The sequence below is a fragment of the Spinacia oleracea genome, chromosome 6, assembly GCF_020520425.1.
Source record: "Spinacia oleracea cultivar Varoflay chromosome 6, BTI_SOV_V1, whole genome shotgun sequence".
Lineage (NCBI taxonomy): Eukaryota > Viridiplantae > Streptophyta > Magnoliopsida > Caryophyllales > Amaranthaceae > Spinacia > Spinacia oleracea.
Genome location: NC_079492.1, coordinates 37,337,092 through 37,356,142, shown reverse-complemented (window position 1 = coordinate 37,356,142; position 19,051 = coordinate 37,337,092). Strand labels below are relative to the sequence as shown.

At 40.0% G+C, this 19,051-nt stretch overlaps 2 protein-coding genes across 12 annotated transcripts in view; both read right to left on the bottom strand.

Moving 5' to 3' along the window:
• Nucleotides 1–4,874, bottom strand: part of LOC130463800 (uncharacterized) — a 21,810-nt gene extending 16,936 nt beyond the window's left edge. The window contains exon 1 of one of the 2 annotated variants that reach the window (XM_056833048.1): nucleotides 3,701–4,874. The gene's annotated coding sequence lies outside the window, so the exon portion shown is untranslated. The remainder of the gene's footprint in view (nucleotides 1–3,700) is intronic. The other variant, XM_056833046.1, reaches the window with a different exon arrangement.
• LOC110804999 (uncharacterized) overlaps nucleotides 1–19,051 on the bottom strand; it is a 20,461-nt gene extending 1,410 nt beyond the window's left edge. Inside the window, exons 1-4 of one of the 10 annotated variants that reach the window (XR_008923960.1) lie at nucleotides 18,898–19,051; nucleotides 18,314–18,485; nucleotides 16,977–17,087; nucleotides 15,588–16,660 (exon numbers count right to left, since the gene is read on the bottom strand). Coding sequence is in view for 3 of the 10 variants with exons in the window: in XM_056833050.1 (XP_056689028.1) it covers nucleotides 72–187; nucleotides 18,314–18,329 (132 nt within the window). In the remaining 7 variants the exon portion in view is untranslated. Of the gene's footprint in view, nucleotides 1–71; nucleotides 188–15,587; nucleotides 18,486–18,897 lie in introns of those variants that run through there. The other 9 variants (XM_056833050.1, XM_056833049.1, XR_008923957.1 and 6 more) reach the window with 9 other exon arrangements.

The following is a 19,051-nucleotide window of genomic DNA, read 5'->3' as shown; positions in this document are numbered from 1 at the left end:
ATGAGTTAGAAAATCAGGGTTGAAAAAGATCAAAGGGGCAGGAACCTCGTAACCAGCACGAGAAAGCTTACCGCAGGTGGCGGAGGAGCCTTCAAAGCACCCGACGCCATCTTGGCCTGAATCTGTGCCCTCAACAACTGTACCTTGGTGATATGACTCGCCATGGGATCCTCACACCTAGTTAACTCTACAAAAATCAAAGAGAAAACAAAAAATCATATAGCATACACCACAAGCCAAAGCAAATTAAATGACATGCATCTAAGTAAAAGCCAAAATACAGCGAGATGTTCAAAGACCCCTCGGCGTCATACCCTTCGAATAACGGTAGTTCAGACCAACAGCACACATAAACTCTTCATGCTTCAATTCATCTCGACCAGGGACCCAATACATAGGAAGAACACTCACGGTGCCACAAGGCTCAATGACCATCCGACTCCGAAAGTATAAAGCCGCCAAAGCCTCAATATCATCCATCTGATCCACCTGACGATTCATGTGCAGATTAGGCTCAGCTAAAGTGGGTACCAAGGCGAAATCCCAAGTGTCAGGCTCCTGATTATACACATACACAAACTCCCCCCGGAAAGTATGCTGGTTAGACACCAACCCACTGATGACCTTGTACCCCTTGCGAACAGAAAAGCTCCACCAACCATAGCCATTCGGATGCGCCAACACAGGCCCCAGACGAAAGAGGTTCCGCCATAACCTCAAAGTGGGACTGACTCCCATCATGTCACAAATCGTAAGGAAGCAAAGGACGGAACCCCAAGAATTAGGAGATATATTACAAATAGCCAAGCCGTAGCATTTTAACAACTCTGGGATAGAAGGGTGCAGAGGAAAGCGTAGACCCATCTCTAAGCTAGCAATATATACAGCTGTACAACCCGGAGCAGGTGTAGTAACAGTACCCTCCACACCTGGCTCCACCAACATATAAGGGGGCTTGATCCCATACTTGGAAGCAAGACCAGACAAACGACAACTTAACCCATTACGAAAAGGCGCACGGAGAACAATGGTATGAGGACCCACTACTTTTACACCCCCTCCCCCACCAGGCGGGGGAGGGTCATCACCCGCACCCGCAAGCTCATCAGACGCCATTTTGTAACTACATTGTTTAATAAACATGAATCAAAGCAACTTCTTTGGACTCGGGGAAAATCCACCGTTATCTCTCTAGGGCCCGGGATCCGATCCTCGTCGCAACAAATTGAGCCCGACGAGAAATCGGAGATCACAACTCCATCAGGGACGGCCGAGGGGTGTGAACAATCTAAGTTTATTTCTACGGCAGGTTCCCCCAACAAACCCCCCTCAGTCCGCATACTAGACTGAGGGGAAGGAGTGGGGGATGTGTTCGACTCCAATTGGGGCTTGGAATTATTATCCATCTACAAGCCAAACCCCAATAGCCTACACTTATTCAAAACAATAAAGAGGGGATGAAATCAACGCGTACCTTGGCCCAAAGGAGACAAAGCCGAAAAACTAGAGCCAAGGAACAAATCTACCACCACCTACTCCCACCGAACGCCCCAACGAATGAGCCCGACCAAGATTCGTGACCTCACGGCTTCACCAAACACTCGCGCACAAATAATGACAGCCACGCCGAAGGAACAAGCCGCACCTCACCTTGCCCACGCGCACGAATAAATGACAACCACACCGCCCGCCTACCCGCACGCGAAAATCCGGCTCAAAGTAACAGCCACGCCACTCCCCTTAACTCCCGAACCAGCCGCCCACAAATAGAAGCCCTCCCCTCACAAGGTTTTCAGAGCTTCCCTCTCTACTTTCTCTCTCTTGGAGTTTGTAAATGTGAGATGTGAAAAATAGAAGAGAAGGGGTGCTATATATAGAGAAAACTCCAACATAAGGAGGAAACCCTAACCCTAACCACAATTGGGCCTCACACCAAATAAGCCCAATTCACAAAAATAATCCCCAAACACTCAAACAAATTGCAAAAAACGTCAGCCATCTTTCACGGTACGTCCGAAAAAAAAAAAAAAAAAAAAAGAAAAAAAAAGCCACGCCCAAGAGGAAGGGGCAGCCAAGCCACGAAGGAACACCCGCCCAGCGAAGAGAGCAGCTAAGCCGTGCACATTTACCTCGCCAAAAGAAAAGGAAAGCCTTCCCGCCAAGGCCGAGAAAAACAACAGCCTAGGCCGAGAAAAACAGCAGCCACGCCCAAGAGGAAGGGGCAAAAAAAAAAAAAAAAAAAAAAAAAAAAATCAGCAGCCACGCCAGGAAAACGACAGCCACGCCAGGAAAACAACAGCCAAGCCTCGGCTGCCAAAAAAAACAACAAAAAAAAACAAAAAAAAAAAAAAAAACGACAGCCACGCCCAAGAGGAAGGGGCAGCCAAGCCTCGACTCCCACGCCTGGCCTTCTTCCGCCAAAAAAAAAAAAAAAAAAAAAAAAAAAGAGAAAGACACGCCAAATTGGCGCCTCTTGCCCGATTAACAAAGAGCAGCCACGCCGAGTGAAGACATAGCCGCCCAATTGCACGCCCTGCACGTCACACGTCCGCCCAGCATCGAGGCTCCGATCGCTCAAACGTCTCCCACATTATGTAACGAGACTCCTCGCACATCTTGTGCGCCAAGATGCAAGCAAGAGAGGGCACGACCCTCGCCCCGCATAGCCAACACGAAAAAGAGAAGCCACGCAAGGGAGCGTCAAAATCACTCAACCCCCCGCGTACAAGACAACAGCCCAGGCTTGGCCGGTCGCCGCCTCGCGCCTCGGAGATAACGTTAGCCACACCAAGTGTTGGGGCTTGGCACATCACGACAACAACAGCCAATCCTACCCCCAACCTTGTCCGCCTAGCATGCACCTTGCCCAGCTCATTGTGTGAGCACAAGCCTCGCCCAATTGTCTTTATGCCCAGCCACATCAGCCACGCCCAGTGTTGGGGCTTGGCACATCACGACAACAACAGCCAAGCCATGGCGCATAGTGCCCGTCCCAGCGACAGTTCCTTAAAAGCCAAGCATCGCCATTCGCTCAAAACACCAGAAAAGTTTAGGACTTGGTTATTCCGCCAAACTCCCGAGTCCTTAGCCAAACTCGCAAATTTGGCGTGGGGCTAATGTTCGGGCCCCCTGTGGGACCCACCTTTTACACAAATTACCAAAATGCCCTCTTAAAGGAAAATACTAAAAATACCCTCAAACACAAATCTCCTAATGGGCTCAAACCAGAAGTTAGGGGCCCATATCTCAGCCTCCTACAAGCCCAAGATTCCATACCCCTACACTTGCATATATTTACTAATAATGCCATCCGACATTACTATAAATACGATTCACCTAATCATTATTGAGGTATGCAATTATTCCCAAACTAACTCTCTCACTACTTTCTCTCTCTACAAGGACTGACTTGAGCGTCGGAGAGGGTTTTCCCGGAAACCCCCCGGCCCAGTTTACGTTTGCCGTTTTTGTAGGACAAACCACGACCGATCGGAGGAAAACGACAGCCTGGTTGACGAGGCTTCCCCTATTTTCATACTTAAGCATTTTCTTCGCAGAAACAGATAGACACACAATTGAAATTCGTAAACCTTAAAGAGAGAATCTAAGTTATACCAAAACCAGAATCCAAAATTTATACATAGACACACAATTGCAAAAATGAAATCGAAATTTTGGAAAACCTTAAAGAGAAACATACCGATCAAATTCGCAAGAAATTTCTTCCACCTTCCAATCCAATAATTGTCAAATTAATCTTCAACCCCAACCAAGAAGAGCTTAACAAACGTTTTCCAATTCAATTGCCGAGAAGGAAGGAGAAAATTTTGAGAAAAAGAAACCGAAAATTGGGAAGACTAGGGTTTATCCTGGAATTCCTTGGTTTTTTTTAACACAAGATCGGAATTATATTAAACTAGCAATAGAAGGTTCGCTTACAAATTCGGGACAAAAACCAAAAACTTACTACCCCGAATAATAATCCCCGAAACCCAGACCCTATATTATCCCAAAATATGTACAAAAGAAACAAAAGATTCACCAAGCTGCTAAGAAGATACACACTGACAAGACATCCAAGCTTGGGGAACATCATAAATTTGAGTGAACTATTTTCCTGTAGTGTGAGTACTGTCCTCCTCCACCTCCTGTGAATGATCTTGCGCAGGAGTAACTCTTGTTAGGCCTGCTGCCGTAGTTGTAACCGTAGTGGCAATCGTTCCAAACATGATTTCTCCTAGTAAAGGTTGGGGAATGTTGGTCTTCAGAAATGTCTTCTTCTAAATTGATGACGTTGCAGCTACTGCTCCCCCGTTGTTGTCGCCTTTTCTCTGCAGCCTCTAGCTTCTGTAGATCACCCTGATATGGAATAGAGGCAAAGGTAGGGGGGTTGAGAAAGAAGTTATGACCAACTGCCATTTCCAGTGCGTACTGAGCCAATGAATGTGCAACCTTGTTGTTTGCTCGTGGTGTGTGTTTCACTACTAAAGATTTGAATTTTCCCATAAGAGTGGCAACATCAGTTAACACGGGCTTAAGTTCCTCATGGTATCTACCATTCACCGATCCTAGCATTTGCAGTAATGCTTGCGCATCAGTTTCCACCTCTAAATTCTGAATTTCGTAGGTGAGTGCCATAAGCAAGCCTTCCCTCATTGCATAGAGTTCTGCAGCAAGAGGTGTAATTGCATTGAATTTGCTTGAGAATCCCATGTACCATCTGCCAGTGGCACCTCTGAATACCCCACCTCCACCAGCATTAGTGTGGCCCTTCCAGCTTCCATCAGTGTTGAGTTTTAAGAAATCATATGCTGGGGGAGTCCACATTGTAGGCTCCAACTTTGCTTTGCCCTTATCCTTACCCTGGAATACTGTGTTAGTAGTGATATAATCAACGTAGAAAGCATTATAAATAGAAAAGGCCTTGACCATTTTGTGTTGAAAGACAGTTTGATTCCTAGATTTTCAAATGTGCCAAATGGCAATGCAGAAGATGGTCTTCCAAGAGTCAGATTGACGTAGATTAAAGCTAATCCAGTCAATCCAAGGTAGATGGAAGAAACTTTGGAGATTGATGCCATTATGAGTAACTAACCTGCTGAAAATGTAATTCCATAGGATGCTCGACTCCCAACAATCCCTAAATAGATGCAAATGGTCCTCCTCTAATGCAAAACAACGTGTACAAATTGCGGAAATACAATTTATTTTGAGATGCAGAATTTGTGCAACAGGAAGGATTTCAAGACAACAATTCCAGATCAACATCTTGTATTTAAAAGGAATTTTAATTTTCCAGAGTTGTTTCCAGTTAAAAGGGGCACCAGAACAGATCTCTTGATTAGTAGGATGTGTAAGAAGATAATAAGCAGTTTTGACAGAGAACTCACCATTTTTGCTTGGAACCCATCTGATGAAATCTGCTAACTCCGAGTTGAATGACAAAGGAATAGCCTTAATTAGCCCACAAATTTCAGAAGGGAGGAGATGCTGAACTTTCCGCAAATCCCATCTCCCATCTCGAATGATGTCACTTACCAAATAATGACCCACACATTCAGGTATCTCCCTATCTATGATTTTATAAAGCGGCCCTGATCCCACCCAATGGTGATACCATAACGAGGTAGATTTCCCATTTCCTATACCCATTATTAGACCCCGTTCCAACAGAGGGCGACTCTTCAAAATATCCCTCCAAATAGGGGATTGATGAGGACTCGGGTTACAAATAAAAAAGTTACAGTTACGCAAATATTTTTCTAAGAATAAACGGACCCATAACTTATCCGGCATTGTTAACAGCTTCCGACCCAACTTAGCCATAAAGGCCATATTCCAATGTTTCAGATCCCTAATTCCCAAACCACCCTCCCCCCAAAGGCTTAGTAACATTTGCCCAACGTGTCCGCACCATGTAACGGGACCTATCAACCTTATTCCATAGGAATTTTCTACTCGCCTTCTCCAAGGAGTGGACCACCATAGAGGGGAGAATAGAAGTCTGCATGTTATATAAGGGATATGTGTTTAAGACCGCTTTAATAAGAGTACATCGCCCCGCCATATTAAGCAACTTCGCCTGCCAGCCCTTGATCCTATCTAGAGTTTTGTCCAAAAGGCCCATGAAATTAGAGATTTTTAATTTATTAGGGCGAATGTCCACACCTAAGTATTTACCAAAACAAGTGGTCGTACGCAAGCCATACTCCCCAGCCAAATTGCTGCGCAACACATGACTCATATGAGTGGGGAAGATGATGCTAGATTTAGCAGTGCTAATACGCAAACCAGACATATTACCAAAGTGATTGAGGGTGCGAAACATAGTCTCTATATTCGCAGAAGTTGCGTTCCCAAATAAAAACACGTCATCCGCATAAAAAGCGTGAGAGACACTAATGGTTTTGGACAACTTTAAAGGTTTCCAAGAGCCCTCTAAAACCGCCTTTTCAATCATTACCGATAATCTATCCAGGCATAAAACAAAAAGATAAGAAAAAAGCGGGTCCCCTTGCTTAATACCACGAGTTGGGGAAAACTCCGAGGTTATCTCCCCGTTCCATAAAACACTAATCCTCGGGGATGTAACACAAGACATAATAAGATTAATCATACTAACGGGAAAATTAAAACTAACAAGGGTATCCCGAATAAAACTCCACTCCAAACTATGGTAGGCCTTGGTTAAATCTAACTTAACTGCCATTATCCGTCTTCCTTTCCTACTCTTATGAAACACATGGGCTATTTCTTTGACCAAAATAACGTTGTCTTCTATACCCCTACCCTGAATAAAGCTAGACTGAAAAGGGCTAATGATTTTTCCTAGAATTGGACGAAGACGGTTAGTAATCACCTTAGTAAGTAATTTGTAGATGGTATTATAAAGCCCAATGGGACGGAAATCACTCATTGTTTCTAGACTCTCTTTTTTTGGGATGAGGGTAATGTAGAAATTGTTGATGTCCTCGGGAACACAACTTCTAGTAAAGCAATCAACACAAAACTGGGTAATGCTGTTTCCTAATTCTTCCCAATAACGTTGGAAGAAAACCGGTTGGATCCCATCTGGGCCAGGGCATATTATTGGGTCCATGCCTGACAAACTAAATTTAATCTCTTCCCTTGTAACAGGCCGGCCCAAATCAGCTATATCGTCGGTATTCAACACATTGCTAGAGGGAAGAACTGCCCCAAACTAGCTACGATCATGAGTAGTTGTAAACATGTTTTTGTAAAACATTGCTGCCATATTTTTTAAAGTTTCAGGATCAGTGACCCAATCACCCTGATCATTTTTCAAAGTTAGAACCCTTCCCCTGCTTTTTTTAATTTTAGCCAAAACGTGGAAATATTTCGTATTATAATCACCAAACTTTCTCCAGTTAATCCCTGCCTTTTGGGCCCAAATTTGTCTTTCTTTTTTGAAGATATCTGTCAAATCTCTAATTAACCTAGCTTCCAAATTAACTAAAAATGTGCTATAATTCTTTGCTAAGGCTAATTGAATACCATTAATACGAGCTAAAAGTCTCCTTTTCTGGTTTCGAAGGTTACCAAAAATATTATGATTCCAATTACATATATTATTTAAAAAATTATGGCGCCCAATTAAAAAGTCAGTGTTAACAGGCAACCAATTACTAGTGAAAAAACGTTTAAAATCTGGATGTTCCATCCAAACCTCCTTACAACGAAAAGGAAAGGGACCCTTAATAACAGGATTATCTAACGACACTAAAACAGGGCAATGATCAGAAGGAATGCGAGGTAAGTGATGTACCTTGATGTGGGGGAAAACATCCAAGAGAGGGGGATTGCCAAGAGCTCTATCTAGCCTCTCCATGATCAATTCTGCTCCATCCCTCGCATTTGTCCATGTGTAGGGGCATCCACTGTATCCCAAATCCATTAAGCCTGCAGCATCCATGAAGTTGTTAAGATCACTGCATTGCCCTTGACGAAAAGGTCTTCCACCCTTCTTATCCGCCTGCGAAGTGACCTCATTTAAATCCCCCACCACCAGCCACGGAGTCTCCGGCGGAGGAAGGTTCTCCTCCATACTTCTCCACAATCGATGCCTTGGAGCAGGCACACTCGGAGCATGAATCCCAGTAACCAAAACCTCAGGTCTGATATTATGAAATTTGAACAGGACGTGGAACATATTCTCCGCCGAAGAAAACAGAATTAGATCAATTGTGTTTTTCCAGAACAACCACACACCACCTCTCTTGTCTGTTGGGGGCACCACCCTAAAATCATGGAATCGCAATTGTTGCATCACTTCACGAGCTCTATGATCATCACTTCTTGTTTCCAGCAAAATAAACACTGAAGGGTTCTGCGCATCAATGATACTCCATGCACTATGAATAAACTCATTCCTAGCTGCTCCTCTGACATTCCAAAGACATACTTTCATAGCTAAATTCGGAAGAGGGCGTTGCAAGACAACACTTGGCTCAGCTCCTGGCTTCGGATTCGGGGGTAGATAGTACTCCTCCCAATCCCTCCACTCGTGAGATAGCCCCATCATGCCCAAGTCCTCCAACCTTATGGAAGTCGAGTATGTAATGATTTTCATCATCTCCCCTAGTCGACGAATGTATGTTGCCTGTATTTGCACCCCCACCACGTCTCTCTGGGTTTCGTATAGAGCTATAAGGCGATCCGCTTTTGCTATGTCGTGACTTTGCGCTTCTAATTGCAAGGGAATGATCGGAACTTCTCTTGGAAGCCTTTGAACTAGATGAGGTCGCATATTGATCGGATTGAAATCCGGCTCCGCTCCGGTCCAATGATTGAGATTTCGCGGCATCTCCAACCTTGGTCTCTGCATGGGCTCCATCGGCAGCTGCTCCCTGCACCACAATGAATCCAGAAGATCTCTCGCCCCCGGTGGCTGAGTTGTGGTTGTCCGTTGAAAGTCCCTCTCCGTCGAACATGTACTCATCTCTGGTTGTGTCAGAAACAGCGACAACAGTTGTGGTTGTGAATTCTCCTGAATTGGACTCCGTTGCACCTCTATCACATCCTCCGATATTCCCCTGTTTCGATAATGCCTTGGCCCCCTTTGAACCCAATTCTGCCTCGGACGATTCTGAACCTGCCTGGGAGTTTGATTCGTCGACATGCATGTCGATTTCGGAAGATTGTTGTTCGCCATTAGTGAGGATTGTAGAGAGAGAATGGGAGTCGTGCGAAGGAAGAGTTGGTGTAGAAGTTGAAAGAGTGTGAGTAAAAGATGAATTTTGAAAAGAATTGAGTGGAGTCTTAACCTGGTTAACCTCATGAGCAGAATTAACCACTCGTGGTAACTCGAGTGAAGGTGAATCATCCTCTTGTGCCAAGTGTTGGAAGGCATTTTCTACGCGTACGGTGACCTCCGGACTTCCTTTTCCATCTTTGCTTGTTCTTTCTAAGTTAACATTTGCGTCGCTGGATTTGCTTTGATGATTAATTATCACCGTGTTTTGAGACGTAGGCCATTGGTTGATTTGTTGCCCTTTATTATTCCAAGACTGCTTTATTTCGGAATTGTGTTTGGCTGCAGATTTCGAAGCACCATTCTTCTTGTAATCATTGATCTTGGAGTTAGGATCCTTCTGGGTAAAACCCTTCTGCTTCATGTAACGTTTTTTATTCACCAAAGTCCAAGGCCCATATGTGTCATTATTTTCCTTCCCCACGTCCTTGGGCTTCTCTGGAACAGCTATTTGGACCCGTTTATCCTTGTCCTGGCCCACTATGGAAATGTTTGGACCTTTGGAACTTGGATCCGATCCAGTACTCAGATCCGGCTGAATCGAACATTCTTCTCCTTCAGGACATTGAAGTTGAACATGGCCAATTCTACCACATCCGAAGCACAATAAGGAAATGTTTTCATATTGGATAACTTGCCATCCACCCCCAACCCACACTTTTGTGATTAAAGGTTGTGTTAAATCAATTTCCACACATACACGAGCATATCGTCCCCTTGTAACTTTATCAGTCGCGTAATCAACCTTAATGGGCTTACCCACGACCTTCGCGATTTCAAATAATGCCTCTTTATCATAATATTCCACCGGCAGCTCGTCTATTCGAACCCAAACTGACATGGTATGAAAGGCGTTTATAGAAGGTCGGAAATTTGGTTTCCACGTTGTAATCATCAGGTAATGATCCAATATGAACCACGGTCCTCCAAAGAGAGATCTCTCATAATCATCTACTTGCGTGAATTTAAACAGATAAACATGTTTGCCTAAATCTATAACCTCTAATGATCCTTTGATTCTCCACATCGCCCTCACCCTTGTCTCCATGAATGACGGTCTAATGTTTATTCCTAGGCACTTGCCCATAAGAGATAACTTCCATGGCGCTCTCAATCTTTCCAACGTGTTTCTATGGAATTGTATCGAGAACTTACCTTCTGGTGCTATATCCTCTGGTTCATCCCATTCTATTGACGATGTAATGATTCTTCGAGCCTCCTCAAACCACTGACTTGAATTTGCCACCACCTCACGGAACGAGGTACTCCTTTTTGATAATATCCGACTAGCTTGTTCTTCTCCGATGATAGGGTTATTAGAACGGGAATCGAACATGTGTATGTCGTCCGGTGGATCAGGTTGATTAGGGCCATCCGCCCCCATATTTAGTTACGTAAAGTGTTTGATCACGTATATCACACTTTCTCTCTCTATCACTTTTTATAAAGTAATTCCAACCCTTAATCAATTCTAAAAATAGTTAACGTTCCTGGAATTCCTTGTTAATTGTTCTTTGAGTTTGAGTTTTGGAAATTTTTTTGACGGGAGTTTTACAAGTATGAAAGTCCCCATGTTGAGAGTACGGGCTTGGGCTTTTGCTGCCCGCGATTTTAATTTTTGTTTTTTTTTAATATTACACTTAATGATATAGGTCGTTTTTAACATAACAAGTGACAACATGTAAAGTAAATTAATATAACTTAAATTAAATTTTTTCAAAAATTACCGTAAAAAAAAAAAATATTCAGATTAAAAATCAGGGAGGAATGGTGTCTCTTATTATATTAATGAATATAAACAAGCATAGTTAGTGGCGACATTAAAACTTAAAAGTATTTCATTTGATTAAGAAAAGATTTGGAAGAAAAATACGAGGGAAAGGTGTAGCCTATTTTAAATATGCATACCAAATCTTCTAGAGTCTGATTTTATAACACAGGTGACACTAGAACTATTTCATTAGCCTTTTATAAAAATATTTAAAATAAAAATTAAGGAGAGATAGAATTCGCCTTTTTAAAAAAATATTTAAAATAAAAATTTAAGGAGGGATAGGTGTTGCCGGTTATGAATATGCGACACCACAATATTAAAAGTCCAGTTTTAAAAGACAGGCGACACTAAATGTATTCCATTTGATTTTTAGGAAAATATTTAAAATTAAAATTGAGGATTGATAGGTGTCGCCTGTTTTAAATGTGCGACACTAAAACTTTTAGCGTCACACTTTATAACCTAGGCGAAACGATAGTCATTTTGGAATATCTGCTAGCAACTTTATGTGTCGCCTGCATTATAAAATGGGACACCGAAAGTTTTAGTGTCGCACATTATTTATAGGCGACTCTAAAATGGCGACTTATAAAGGTGTTTTTGTAGTAGTGATATTGGTGTATATTGTTTACAATGAAGCCATTTTTGTCCGAACTTCTACCGTAGTAGACGTGCACATGTCAGGCTCATTTTTAGAAAGGAAGCCATGTTGTGGGATCTATTTTGGTTGGTCCATTGCCATTTAAATAACCACACATAAACGATTTTGGGGTTATATTATCTTGAAGGAACTAAGATGATATAGTTTTCAAATTATATTGTTTACTTGTTGACACACTCGTGGTCTTCTGTTTTAAATATTTTGTGGGATATGATGTTCCATATAAATGATTTTGTGGGTCCACTACAAGAAAAAGTGTTTTGGGCAACGGAAAAAGTCGTCGCCCAAACAGGGAAATTCGTCGCCTTCAGTTTGGGGCGACGATTTTATCCAGGTCTAAGGTCGTTGTTATAGGCCCCACGCCCTTGGTACATTTGGGCGTCGAAATCAAATCTCGTTGCACAAAATGCGTTTCGGGCGACGTATAAAGTCGTTGCCCAAAGTTTTATATTTGTCGCCTAAAGTGTAAAAAAATGTGCGACGATGTTTACTTTCGTTGCCGTATGTTGGTGACTTTGTGCAACGACATACATTTTCGTTGTCCATAAGTGGATATCTTTGGGCAACAAATATTCTTTTTCGTTGCTTATAACCGTCACTTGGTGCGACGACTCTTTGGATTCCATCGCCCAAAGGAGTCTTAATTTTCGAATGGTATTTTGTGCAACGAAAATTCTTGTTGCACATAATATTATGGGCAACGAAAGTTCTTGTTGCACATTAGTTTAAATCACACGCCAAATTATAAATGCCAATGTGCAACATATGTTTTATCGCGCATGTGTATTATAGCTCCATATGTGATTTCTTCTGTGATCATTTACGTGCTAAGCAATTAAAGAAAAAAAAAAGATTGGCATAAGAAACAATTTTGAATAACAAGTACATGTTTATCCAAAGACAATGAAATTTAAATTCATAAATGTCACTCTAACATCGTATGCATATATATATATATATATATATATATATATATATATATATATATATATATATATATATATATATATAATATATATATATAGGATCAGGTTCTGGTGAGAACCTCCCTTAAGATGAGAACCCATCTTATAATGAGAACCTTTGATAACCGTTGGATTAAAACAAAACGGACAGTTGAGATTAAATGTCGCGAATTTGGTTGCGCGGTTACTTTCTCTCTCTGCCTCACAACAAATGATAGTCTCTCTCTTCACCCCTCCTCTATACTCTACGGTTTCCTTCTGGTTCATCAAAATTTTGTCAACAATTGCCCAAATTCGATCTCCAATACGCATTTTCTCTCTCCAATTCTTCAAATTGTTATGAGATTGTTTAGCTTCTGACTCGAATCTACAAATCGATTTCAAAATCGGACTCTACATTGTATCATTTGGTGAATTTGCTGCCAATTTTCTCAAATTTAAAGGTAAACATTCGAATTTTGTTTGATTTATATGTATTTGATTTCTTAAATTTAGATTTCGAACTAAATTTGAGCCTAGATTAGGTATTAAAATTTTGTTTCTTAAATTTTGTTCTAATTTTGAAGGTTCATACGAATAATTTTGATTTGTCACGGTTGAATTAGTCAAGATTGTTGTTTAATTTCGTGATTCCATTCCAAATTTCTCAAATATAGAGGTAAATGCTGCCAATTTAGTTCAATTAGATTTTTAGGTTTTTAATTACTTCAATTTTCATTGCTAATTTTAACATTTAGAAATTAATGCTTGCTTTTCTTCTTCATTCAGACTGTCCTGCACTAGTTATATTCGCAGGTGTATGATGAAACAATGAAGCCTGTTTTCACACTGATATTCCTAAAAAGCAACTTGTTTTGCATATGGTCAAACAGGTAGAAACATCATATTTTGAATGCTAAGCTGCAATACATACTACGTATACACCATACGCAGACCAAAAATTCCTAGTTTCTGTGCAGTTTAAGCACACAAATTGATCAAAATAGACGTACAGTTTAAACATCTTGTTAAGTGTGCAGGCTGTTTAGGGGTTAGGGTGCTGTGATTGGTATGTGAATCAGTTATCTAGATTAAAAATGTGTTAAAGTAAATAAAATTTAACAAAATTAAACTTAATCTATCTTGAAGTAAACTAAATCTCAAGATGATAAAGCCTTTTGTTAGTGTTTGTTGTGTTTTGTGTGGATGGTTTTCCCACTTGTACATACATGTCGTGCTTTGTTGTTATCTCTGTTTGCTTGTTTGTTTCTTTTTATGTGGATGGTAACTAAAAGTAACTAAAAATAAGCAAAAGTAAACGAAATCTCTTCTAGAGTAAACTAAGTCTCTACAGAATTAGACGAATTCTATTGTTTCAGTGATGGTTACTTAAGCATCATTTTGTCCGGTGCTTCAATTTTGCTGTCATTGTCTAACCGGCTGCCTCTTTTTGAGTTATGACAAGTCTTTTGTTACCATATATTACTCTCTTTCTCTCTTCATCAACTATGTAGGTTGTCTAGTGTGGAGTTTCTCGTACTTTTTCCTCTTATTTTAAAAAGTAGATTGAAATCTGGTAAAAGTAAACCAATTAATCTGAAAAGTAAATCAGTTAATGTGAAAAGTGAATTCGTGAAACAAGTTGGGAATTCATAAAACCCTTGATTCAATTTAAAATTAGACTGAAATGTTGGGTAAGAGCCTTTCTAGTCATGTTAGAAGTCAAATTGTGTAAGATAATGACTCCTGTAGTGTAAAATATACTCAGCTTCTAATATAGCAGAGCAGTTCAAATCTGAATAAAGTAAACTAATATCTCTTAAAAATAACTATATCCCTCTTAAATTAAACTAAATATATAAGGGTGACTTGTTGTGATGGTTGTTTTGGCAACTTGAAGGTTACGATATTTGATTAAGGTCCTGAGTTCTTAACTCAACTTGGGTGACTGAAAATTTACCATTGTGGTAGCAACTTGAACTTTTTAGGTCATTTTTTTTACATATTTAAAAAATGAGGAGAAACGCAGTTGCTATTTCGTCTTTTCCTTCCTTCTGTCAATTCAGCAATAGTTAGTCAAAAAAGTATGGCAGTCACTAGCAAGTATATGGTTTGAGCGTGTTATATGGTCTGCTAGGGTCTGTTTTCTAGCATGGTTTGTAATTCTGGTTGAACAACCCTGACAAGTCAAGTCCTGAAGCGAAGGTGATCAAGTCAAACGTGCTGAGTGGAGTACTAGTACTTGCCTTCCCTTCCACCACCTGTTGTTCTTGTTGTTGTTGTATAACAGGGGTTTCATAGAAAAGAAGCCATCATCCAAGTCTTTACGATCTTGTCATGGTAAAACTGAAACTCGAACTCATGACCTTTATCCTCAAAAAAGCCACCCTTCCTAAACCTAAAAAAGTAAATAGAAATAATCTATATTATGTTACTGCTATAAGTCATCTTAATAGCTTAGTTCCTACCGCACCTTTAGTGTTCTTCCAACTTGATGAATCAATATCAGATGTATGCTTCTGAATAGACTTCTTGGTCTCTGTCTTGCTGGTATTTTGTTTTTTTGCTGCGTGTGCTTCTATGTTGCCTGCGCAGTTCATTGAGAGTGATGCAGCCATCTCAGTATGCTGCTGTTATCTGCATTCTATTGCGGTATTTCAGCAGGTGGTTTTGGGTTTGGTTGGGTTTGGCTATGGGGTTCAGGTGCTAGTTTGCAGCCTGTTTATGGTGTTGTGACAAGTCTAATGTTGGTGTAGGTTGTTAGTCAAGCTCAAAGATCTGGTCAATGTGAGTAGTCAGTTGTGCCATAGTTGACCTCCGTTCACTGTGCCGTTGGTTTGTTTTGTAAATTAAATCTCTCTTAAAGTAAAATAAAAGATAATGGAACTTTGATTTTAATTTTTTCTTAAATATAAAGTCGAAACCTATTAGCTCAAATGGTAGAGCAATGTGTCATTGCACATGGGTGTAGGTTCAAATCCTACATAGGTTGGTAACATTCCATAGAAATTATCACATGAGTACTCCTCCAGATTGAGGATAGAATCACAGTACGGTTATCAGAAAGCCAAGCATTCCCAAGGAAAATGGGAAAATATAGTTCAGGGAAGTAGCCATCCTCTGCAGACATTACAACAGGAACCTACAATACTGAGACCAAACAATTGTGACATTAATAGGGAACATATGGAATCATCACATTCATAAACATCAGTAAGCCTTAATAGTTTATAATGCCCTTAAGGAAATTTCAACTACACTCAAAATATCTTCATCAATTTCACAAATGCTGGGTAGTTGTGCCAAAATAGTCTCTGTCAATCTGTCATAGTGATTTAGCTACGTTACCACAAAAGCGCCATATGTTTCATAGTTACCCCGTAGTGATAAGTGAGAAGGGTGGAACACCCCCTCCCCCTTTCCCTAGAAGAGCTCATGAACCCTAAGAACAATGAAGCCCTTATCTTATAGACCATCTATACAGATGGACACTTCTTCCAATTACCAGTTTTTTTGCTGTTTTACACAAATCTGATTCAGATAGTTGTTTTCAAATTTCAAGCCTCATGGTGATGGGAACTATGACGAGGGATGTTAAGTAATGTACTTGGAATTTTAAATAGAAAACTGCAGGAAAAAGATGAATATCTTGGATGGATGAACTGAGAATAACAAAAATAAAGAATATTCAAAACTGTCAAGAGGGTTGATTCTCTCCCAAATACAAACTGAAACTGAATGGTAACTCAAAAAATTTGAGAAATTTCTACAAGTTTGAGCAAAAGTAAACTAAATCTCTTTAATAGTAAACTAAATCCCTTTAAAAGTAAACACAACAATACTAAAGTTTATCAAAGTGAAAAGGGAGCAGAGGTTTTATTGTCAGAGCGGAAAGTTGAGTCGCAAGGTATAATGGAGTATCAAGAGGGACTCTACCGGCTTAGTAGCTGGTGCAGGATTGGATTGGATGACGTAGACTTTGGGTTTGGCCTCCTACTGTCTTCATGATGCTAATAATAATAATTCAAAAGTAAATCAAATATTTCAAAAGTATATACAAAGAAGTAAATAATATAAACTCAAAAGTAAATCATAATAATACAAAAGTAAACAAACTAAACTCAAAAGTAAATTTGAAAAAACTCAAAAGTAAAATATTACCAACCCTATAAACATGATATCCTATCTAATTATCATAAAATAACATCATTGTGGATATGACATGATCGCTTAGTTTGAAGTTTGGTTTCAAAGATAGTATATAAGTTCAAAGTAAAGGTTTTCGAATTAAAAGTAAATAGAATAATACAAAAAGTAAAGACAAACCTACATGGGATTCGAACCCACATCTTTTGAGCATTTGCACAATGCTCTACCAGTTGAGCTAGTAGGCTAGTGTTATCAATCCATAAAGTACCATTATGTCGGCAAACAAGACTGCTACAACAACAAGAGGAACATAAAACAAATCAAAAGTAAATTAAAAATTCTCAAAAGTAAATAAAACATTCTCTAAAGTAAATAAAAAAAATTTCAAAAATCCCAATGCATATCCACACCAGATGCATGGAAATAACGAGTTAGAGAGAAGATTAGATCATCCAAATTTTCTCAGTATCTCATCTATTGTTGCGATAACAGCTGCTGTAATAATCGTTTTTGGAGTAGTTATCATAACCCTACTTAATGCTTCTGCAAGGAGGAGATTGGCTTCATAACTCTACTTAACGCTTCTGCAAGAAGACTGGATTTCATTGACAATGCGTTGGAAAGCATCTCTCAAGCTCTTCTCGCTCAGGTTCACCCTCTGTAGGGAGGCTAGTCCTCTTTGATACAAGATCACCAGGGAACTTGTTTGCGAACCCTGAATCTCTGATCAACAAGGCCTCTGAGATCAGGGGAGGGAGTTTTGGCGCAGTTAACAAGGCTACTATAGGAGCAGAAGGCAGGAGACTATGATAGGGAGGTCAGGCACTATTGCCTTCCTTAGAGGATACTATTGACTCCTCAATTGCAAGTTTGCACCTCTTGGTATCAGATTATGCTTCCAATGGCAGCCTCCAATTCAGGCTTCATGAAAGGGCACTAAACTTGGCTCCTCTCTCTTGGGATACAAGGTTCAGAATCTCCGAGTATTGGAGTATATGGAGGCCAAAGTAAACGTTTTCAAACTAAAAGTAAATCAAACAATACAAAAAGTAAATATGAACCTACGTGGGATTCGAACGCACATCTTTTGTGCATTAGCACAATGCTCTACCTTTTGAGCTAGTAGGATAGTGTTACCTGAATATAGAGTAAGAATAATTATTACAAAGTCCACAGGTGGGTAATGCAGCAACTCAAACTACCAAGCTGGCTTCAGTCCAACACCAACAGAAAATATGCATCACCAACATAGCACAATTCTACAATAAGCTATTGCTTGCACCCACCCCAAGTAACCAGGCCTTCACTAGCCACAATATAATAGCAAAACTAATCAGACTCACATCCATCAGCTTACAGCTCCCTTCAGCCAACTAAACTGAATCGAGACAGACGCAAAAGGAAACACACCAGCCTGGTCAGACTACACTAGACATAAAGTTAAGAATTTTTTAAATATTTCAAGATTGAATTACAAAATTGCATCTTACATCAAAGAGAAAAAGGATACTTACTTTCCTCTTTGCTCATTCATGATCTAAGCAACTGATTTGGAAACAATGTCCATCTTAGGCTTTAACATTATACCAGAAACTTCCTTGTTATCCTCAACTTTCCCATCAACCTCTAGTTTTTGCTTTTGGCAACGCTACCATCCTCAATTTCCAATTTGAGTATAACACCTAGCTAATTCCAGAAAATCAAAAACACTAGAAGTAAAACCCTAAATTGATGATTGAATCGAATGAACTCCATTCAAGGAAACTACTAATTCAACAGAATCAAGTGAATTCCAATACATAAATCTAATTCTACAAAATCAATTGAATTCCAATACATAAACACCTAGCTAATTCCAGAAACAACAAATTATAAAAAAAAACCTAATTCGAAAGACTGAATCAAAGGTACTCAATTCAACAAAAATACTAATTCAAAGAAATGAACTAAATTCAAATGAATTAACCTAATTCCCCAAAATCAAATGAAAACCACAAATTCGAATAAATGAACTCGAAAGATCGAATCAAATGCATAAATTTCAATCGAAAAATTAATTGAAGAAATATACAATATTAACCGAGTAAAATTAACTTACCAAATTACTGATTTGCAAGAGGTATTGGATCTACAAATTTTGGCAGAAGAGACAAAGAACGAAGGAGGTTGAGAGAAAGAGAGATCGAAAATGGTGGAGGAGGTTGAGAGGGAGAGAGAGAGTTCGCTGGAGAGGAGGGAGGAAGAGAGAGAAA